We start from the raw sequence: 7,525 nt of genomic DNA, 5'->3' as shown, positions 1-7,525 counted from the left end.
AAACGAATGTTTTGAATGTACATGGTGACTATAGCACTTTGAGATATATCTACATGGCATGGGTGTAAGCTTATTAAATTTCCATCGTGGCATGTGCAATGCAAAACGCACTGGCGGCAGCGTGATGTTGAGCTGCTGTGCGCGACGTGACGGATAAGATTCTTACTCATAGCGCAAACGTCTGATCGGAGATGAATGAAAAAAAAAAAAAAAGGAGCACTTCTTGCCGTGCGTTAGGGTGAGGTTAACATCCCAGACAACGCTCCGACAACCTGAGGTTGTCCTGAGGATGACCTACACCGTACGAAAGTATGACCTGAGGAAGCCCTCAAATGAACCTCAAGTGGTCCTAAACCAGTCCGTTTGTCCGGCCTCAGATCGTCCTCAGGGCATCCAGAAAAGAGCACATTATGATGAGTCTAGTACTTTTTGAGGACGAAGCATACAAGACCTAGGCACTCATCAGACCTTACGAAAAGTTGCTCTAATTCTTCTTTTGGAGCGCTGAAATGACAACTGATCAATCAAAAGTGCCTGAACATGCACACTCTTTAAAGCACTGCCTGTGAGGTTTCAGTAACAATTTCTTCAAGTATAGCAATAAAAACAGCAATGCACAGAAAACATGTTTATTTTCAGGAATGAAACTTGGCAGTTTTCACTAGATGAGACTTCTTGCCCTGTGCCTTCAGAGGTCTTCATCCGATGGGCTTGACAACGCGACACTTTGAAGACATTCTGTAGTAATAGAAAGCAGCATATCTTGAAGCACAAGTGAATTTAGAGTATCAATAAGAATATTAAGACAATAACAGCATGCCAGATTTGAAAGCATAAAATGAAAATTATATTACCATAATGTGCAGGTACGAACTAGCCATTATATAATGGTGAAAATGATTTATATAGTTCATGCTTGCATACACATCAAAATTCGAGTAAGGCAAGAAAATTATTTAAACTATAACAGCAAAAGTATCATATGTTATGATAGCTTCAACAGCACAGATAATAAAACTCACCCTCATGGTGAGTGCGAGAAGTTCTTAAGCGCTGCTTCTGGAGCTTTTCCCCAGCATGCCGAAGCCACACTTTAATCACACACTCGATGTCATTTTTTTTTGTTTCCGGAAAATTTCGCCTCACGGCCTCTGAAAAAGTACAAAGTTCATAAAACAGGAATTACACAAACATAATACATTAATATAATGCTACATAGGTTGTTTGAAGAAGTACCTCTAGTCAGCATGATCGACATTTTGATAGGTGGGCACATCATCATTAAAGGTCCTTGCCATCCTTCCCCATGTTAATTTCAAGAGTACTGACATTGACACTATGTGTTGCATTACAAGAAGAACACCACGAAGAAGACATCATTGTAACTTTTTTGAAACCTAGCATGCAAAGAATGATGAGGCGCCTTTGACGAAAATACGTCCATGTATGAAAATGTTGACCAGCTTGTCTTAGGTACTTATTCCTGTTTAGAGATCCTCAGTGATCACTATGAGCTTCCATCTGTTAGTTTTCATCTGTACATAAGATTTCCACTACAGTTAAGAATGCCTAGTAGTGCTACCTGATAATAACTTCTGCAAGTAGTGAATGCTTGCGTATGTGTGCCATGCAAGTATACTAGTGTGCTTGAAGAAGCTGCAGGGTTTCTTACTGACAACAGATATTGTGTCTATCAGTTACTTTTTCATGTCCATCAGGCCACTGATGGCCATGGCGACCCCACTCAATGCAAGAACGGGTGTTCAAGAGCTGCTCTAAAACTGATGTGCATGGTTTACGTACAATATCCCCTTTGGCAAAAACTCTTGGTTGGAAGCGAGTACTTAAATGCGTGCTGACATTCTCAGTTATCGCAGGTCAGAAGCATGTCATATGCTATTTGACATGACATTTTGGAAAGGAAAATGAAAAGTAAATAGAGGTTAACATGGAGTTATTAACCAGTTTGCCACCCTGCATAGGGGTGTAGAAAAAGGGGTTGTAAAGAGGAGAGATAAATAAAATAGCAAGAAAAAAAAACAGGATTTTATCCCAGAAGCATATCACCTTCATGTTCCAATGACCGTGGCTGGGTGGGCAGTGGCCGATTCTCTAAATTTCTTGGTCGCTTGTGTTTTCTCCCTAAGAAAGCAAGCCAGAATCAGCATTTCACAGCCCTAAAGCCAGATAACCCAGTGTTACTTTTGGCGGTAGATAACAGAAAACAGTGTGAGCAATTCCGTGGGGCTATCATTGTAAAATAGGCATTGCAGGATGTAAAAAGATTCAATACTATTAAAAAACATAAGTACAAGCAGTTCACTTTACGTAAAGTTCAAAAATGGTGTTATACGTCTTATCATTGAAGCTGGAGGTGATGGTGCCCCTTCATCATCTTCAGACTCATAGGATCTCTTATTTTTTTTTCTTCTGCCTTTCCCAAGTTCTGCCTCGCCGTCCAAGTTGGATCCATTTTCTACCCTTGGCAGATTTGCCCGTGCTTCGGCATATGTATCTGCAGAAAGAAGGGCAACAACTACTAATTAAATGATAAGCATGATCATTTCTCAGATCTGTCACACATAACAAGTAGAACTCCAATTCCTTTGCATAAGTCATTACCAAGCAGGTACTAAGAGTCACCCATGATATTAAAATGGATCATTTAAATTTTGCTGCAATGACAGCTGACATGCAAGTATTCACAAAATATGAGATACTTGATTTCGCATAATTGTTCTTTTTTTCCTGATATTCTCGAAGCTATCTTCTGATATTCTTCGAAGCCATCTTCTGATATCTTTTCCTGATATTCTCGAACCCATCTAAACTTTTAAGAAGTTACTTTGATCTAAAGTGGCAATTAGAGTTACAATGCTGAAATTGCAGTTTATTACATACCTTTTACTTCATTGCTGACCAAATCGCTGAAAAACGTGCAGTAAAACAGCATAAATAAGGAATAATTTACCAAATTCTCGGACAACAGTGCAAGGCACTTCTATCCAGTCAGCCCCTGGAGTCGCTTTCGCCTTCAACAAACTATGTACATATTTAGTTTGTCGAGGCCACAGGCAGCCGTCGCCTTTCAGCCAACTTTTGAGGATGATCCCAGATGTATCATCCTCTTCTGGGAAGAGAACGACAACGTATTGACCTTGCAAAAGAAAGAGAAGCCAAATTCAAATTCTGTATACATTCTGACACAGTTGTGAAAGTTTATTACATGTGCACTGTAGCATGCAAAAGAGGGAAAACAATGCTTTTCCTTTTCAAATACACTTTCAGGCATTTCTGTGAGATGTTCTTCAGAGGCCAATACCGCAGACTAGAAGGCTGAGACACTGAGTAAATTCCCAGTATGGAGGAAGGGCATGGCAGAGAATAAAAATCTTCACACTTGAGGAACTTCCTTCCAATTATGCATGGCTCACCGCACGGGAGATGAGCAAAATTGTCAATAACGACGATTGACCCATCACTTAGCCTACAGCACCCATTTCTCTTTTCAGCTCTAAGAATGACATTGCCAGGCAATGTTACTTTTTTAAACTCGGGGCCTCGGCATGGAGCAACAAGTGGCCCGTCAGCATGCTCTGCAGCAAATACGACATGGCTTTCAGTTTTCTTATGCCTCAGAGGACGGTGTGCCTGCTCAGCAAGCCTGTTGCAAAGTTGCTCCAAGGGAAGGTCTGGCTTTCTCAGCATTCTCTTTAACGAGGACATATGGTTTTCAAATGGGAAGGCACTCCATGAGTCCAAGGGGCCAAGGTGTGTAACATCATCTGCCAAATGACACAGGCCATGCACATTGTGTGAAACATGCTCTTTGCCATAAATGCTTATGAATGTCCGGATAAAAAACTTGAGCATGTTTCCGGCATACTCTATCTCACTTGCAGGTGCAGCTGGTGTGGAAAGAACAGAGATCCCCACATGTAAAGCTAAGAAGTTCTTGTACATGTGTGCAGGAATCAGTGATGACAAAACAACGGGTCCTCCATATAAAAGAAAAAAGCGAAACTCAGTCGCTTTCCACCGATCAAGTTCAGCAATGCTCCTCGGCTTTCGGCTAAAATCACATGGAACACACCGTGCAATTTGAGAATTTTTTTCCGACATCTCAAGACGCACTTTGCTTCCAAGTCTGGTCACTTTTGGGCCACGTACCCACAGTGTCAAGAGCTTGTTCATGACACCCAAGCACACAAGGTGCATGTAATCTAATGGTATATCTTTCACTAGGTCAAAAGGAAGTTCCTCAAGAATACTTTCGCCTGTGTGATGCTCCTCCTGGACTTTTAAGCGAAAGCTGTCATCTGTTCGCTTGCGAGCATTGACGTTTGGGAAGCACACCCTGCCCTCACAGTAGACACCTTTTACGTCACATTTGGTGCAGCTGTAATAGCCTGTGTGGCTTCTGACATATAATACAAATGCCTTTGCTGGTGCATCACATATGAGGGCATACAAGCTAACAGGAATTGCAGTTTCTCCAATGGTAATCCCTGTTGTGATAGCAGCATTTATGTCACAAACAAATGGTCGCAAAAAATCATTCGCGTTGTTGGGCTTGCTGCTTCCGAAAAAAACACCCACTATAAATGGTGCTTTGTCCTCCAAATTACTTATGCGTCCCAGTATGCACCAAAATTGGCCCCGTGAACTTTTTGAAACCGGCAGACCGTCAATGTTGAAGCTAAGCTTCAAAATTCTTGGTAGTTCTGCACAATCTTGCAGCACTCGCTGTAGGCCTGCACTGAGGCCGAAATGATGGTATTTCCCGCCGGCCAGCTGCAACACTTCCAGGCACTTCTTGGGCGTCTGTAACAATGCCCTTGCAGTTGAAGGGAGCGCGCTGAAGCATTCGTGGGACTGTAGTACTCTCAAGAGCGATGTAACTGAAGTGTGCGATGCGCGAGATTGTAAGGCCCACGCTTGCAGTCTCTCACGAAAGGCCAGCAAGCTGTCCACACTGCCGCGTTCACAAACTTGCTCTTCGTTACTCCCAGTCGGTGCCAATTCGAAAGAATCCCTCTGCCTCACCTGCGAGGTCGCCGAAGTCGAAGCCGCAGCGCTGCTGTCATGGAAGGCACGCCGTTCGAAGTCTGTGTGATCGTGAGGCACAGAAACACTGCAGCCGCTGGGGTAGCACGCGTCGCCAGAAATCAAAACGTGTCCTTGGGGCACATCCGTTTCTGGAACGATCGAGGAGTGTGCCGAAGGCCGTTCTCTGTCATGAACACAAAGGCGACGATGGCCGTCTTCGAGGTCGACCGCACAAGCCTCGGAGGGCAAGTCGCTCTCTCTTTCGGCGTTGCGGGAATCTCGGTCAACGTACCGCGTGTCATTTATGACATCGGCCTCACTGTCAATAAGCTGAAAACTAGCATTGACGCGCCGATTAATTTCACGCCGAAATTTGCGATCCGCGCTCTCAGCCATCTTGAACAGCACAGAGCACAGTAGAATGGTGGCTAGACCAAAGAACACCCACCACCAGAACACGTTGTTAGGCTAGTCAGTTGGTTTGTACATACATACATGAATAAGCAGTAAAGATATACAGCGCGAGGCTGAAAATCAACTGTCCTCTCTTTTTTTATTTATTTACCTTTGCGGCTTACAACTTCAATATGAAAATTTAACAGAAGACACTCACCTGGCATGCTTACGATTCTTTGAGGGCTTCTGCGAGAAGCTTCCTCTATGGCGAGAAGTGTTGTATTGGAATGTTGACTCGACCAATGACTCGACTTGACTTACTGCAGGCCCATAATGATGATGATGATAGTTGCGTCACTTTAAAATGGGTAAACAGTGTCGTAGACATCCAGATTTAAAAGCACCTTGACTGCGCATGGTGACCGCATTAAGGTACTGCTTTTTTTTTGTTAGCACCACCACAACTTCAGTCGCCCATTCGTTTTCCCACAGCGTTCTAGTTCCAATGCTGCTCTATTCACGATAACCTAGGCCAGCCCAGTCGTCAGCATGGTCAGTTGTCGTCTGCTCGATGGGACCGTGCGGCATTGCAACACTGGACACTCGAGAATAACGTGCTCGCTATTCACAGTTTTCACGCCTGCATTCATTTTGGAGCCGACACCGTTTATACTCGCACCAAACTTGGTCTGCCGCACGTGCGTTCATTGGGGAAACGGGTCAGACCACAGTCAGTGCGATATAATTCCGTATGCACGTCGGCGGTAGATCACGACCAACGAAAACGTGCAGGCAGAAAGTTTGGCCTACGATCACTTACAAAGTAAATAAATAAATAATAAATAAAAGAACACGTCTTTCTCGTGTTGGCTTGAAGTGCTTCCTCGTGTAACTATCTCATTTTAATGATCGAGAAGTACTTTACTATTATGACTCGAAAGTAGGCATACGAAATCCCGTGGACTTATTCGTTAACAGCCAGAAAATTAACCAAACACGAATTGCGAAAGCTGCATGCACCTACGAAACATGCATATCCTCAAAACGTCCTCGAGCAGACGATATCAGGACAATTCTTCGTCCTTAAAAAGGTCTCAAAGGGGCATTTTGGGGATAATCCTGCAAGTGTCGACTAGAGGACCAAATGAGGACGTCCTGAAACTGCCGAGGACGTTTGTACCATATGAGGACGACCTCAGGTCGTCGAGTGTTGTCTGGGATATACTCTCGTGAAAATTAAAGTGATATTCTGCCGCTGCGTTTCTCGATAACCCAGTGAAAATTCATGTGATTTAACACCCGACAACTTAATAATGTATAGTATTATCTGGCAGTTACCTTGCTGCTTTTGACACCTATAAGGTGTTTTCATACCCATATTGCTCCTTTAGGCCTGGTACACAAACTTCTAATAATCATTGTGACCTAATAAGGATCTAGCCGTAAAAGTACAAAGTAGATTAGAAACGAAAATTTCCGCTGTTTTCATTAACACGTATCAGGTATCCGATAATATGAGTTATTGCCGTAGTGAAGCGTATATGTAGATTCGGCAACGCTTAAACATTCTTATAGCTCATGAGTAGTCGTATGTGTCACTCGGAGATGATGCACTTTTACTTTTCTGCACACCATGCATATATACGCTGAGATGTACCCACTCGCAGATGATTGCGTCAAATGCATTTGTACCTTGACAAAATTGTCAGATCGTAAAGTTCCGTTGACAACCGGTTACTGCAACCAGCCCACAACGAATATCAGTGTTTTTGCAAACAGGACGCACCGCGTTATTCACACTGCACACACCACGCACGATATTCCCAGTTTCACCGTCACGTGCAGGTGAACCAACATTGTCGATGCCCTTCAACGCACACTACACGCCGCAGTCAACACTGCACATTTTCGAAAACGATGCCACTGTTCCTCGCACAGGCCGCCGCGTGTGTTCACTTCTCCGAGATTAACAGCCAGCCAGCGTGACAAATATTTCATCACGCACTTTACCACACACGTAGATGTTCTCTGACACGTACCACAGCTAATGTGGCCCCTGTGATATGAATATGAAGCTTTC

General features: G+C 43.6%; 1 protein-coding gene across 2 annotated transcripts; it reads right to left on the bottom strand.

The window, feature by feature from the left end:
* Positions 1-613: 613 nt before the first annotated feature.
* Positions 614-5,810, bottom strand: LOC142771882 (uncharacterized). Of its 2 annotated transcripts, XM_075873833.1 has the most exons (5): positions 5,663-5,810; positions 2,972-3,157; positions 2,354-2,515; positions 1,023-2,142; positions 614-738 (listed from the first exon to the last, which is right to left on the bottom strand). In XM_075873833.1, exons 1-4 carry the CDS (start codon positions 5,667-5,669, stop codon positions 2,048-2,050), a joined length of 450 nt encoding a protein of 149 aa, XP_075729948.1. In that variant the 5' UTR covers positions 5,670-5,810; the 3' UTR covers positions 614-738; positions 1,023-2,047. The 2 variants fall into 2 exon arrangements, 1 of the variants encoding a protein (XP_075729948.1); XR_012886198.1 differs by lacking the exon at positions 5,663-5,810 and adding an exon at positions 5,047-5,203 and having other exon boundaries at positions 1,023-3,157.
* Positions 5,811-7,525: the final 1,715 nt, after the last annotated feature.

This window comes from Rhipicephalus microplus, chromosome 9 (genome assembly GCF_043290135.1).
Source record: "Rhipicephalus microplus isolate Deutch F79 chromosome 9, USDA_Rmic, whole genome shotgun sequence".
NCBI classification, from domain to species: domain Eukaryota; kingdom Metazoa; phylum Arthropoda; class Arachnida; order Ixodida; family Ixodidae; genus Rhipicephalus; species Rhipicephalus microplus.
Note: the sequence above shows the minus strand (reverse complement) of the source record. Positions and strands in the feature narration are given on the sequence as shown.

What these genes read in the sequence shown, in the direction of transcription:
- LOC142771882 (XM_075873833.1), bottom strand. An exon ending in CACTGTTGTCCGAGAATTTG is followed by an intron (nt 2,516 to 2,971) that starts GTAAATTATTCC and finishes TTCTTTCTGCAG; the next exon opens with ATACATATGCCGAAGCACGG. An exon ending in TCCAGCTTCAATGATAAGAC is followed by an intron (nt 2,143 to 2,353) that starts GTATAACACCAT and finishes TTGCTTTCTTAG; the next exon opens with GGAGAAAACACAAGCGACCA.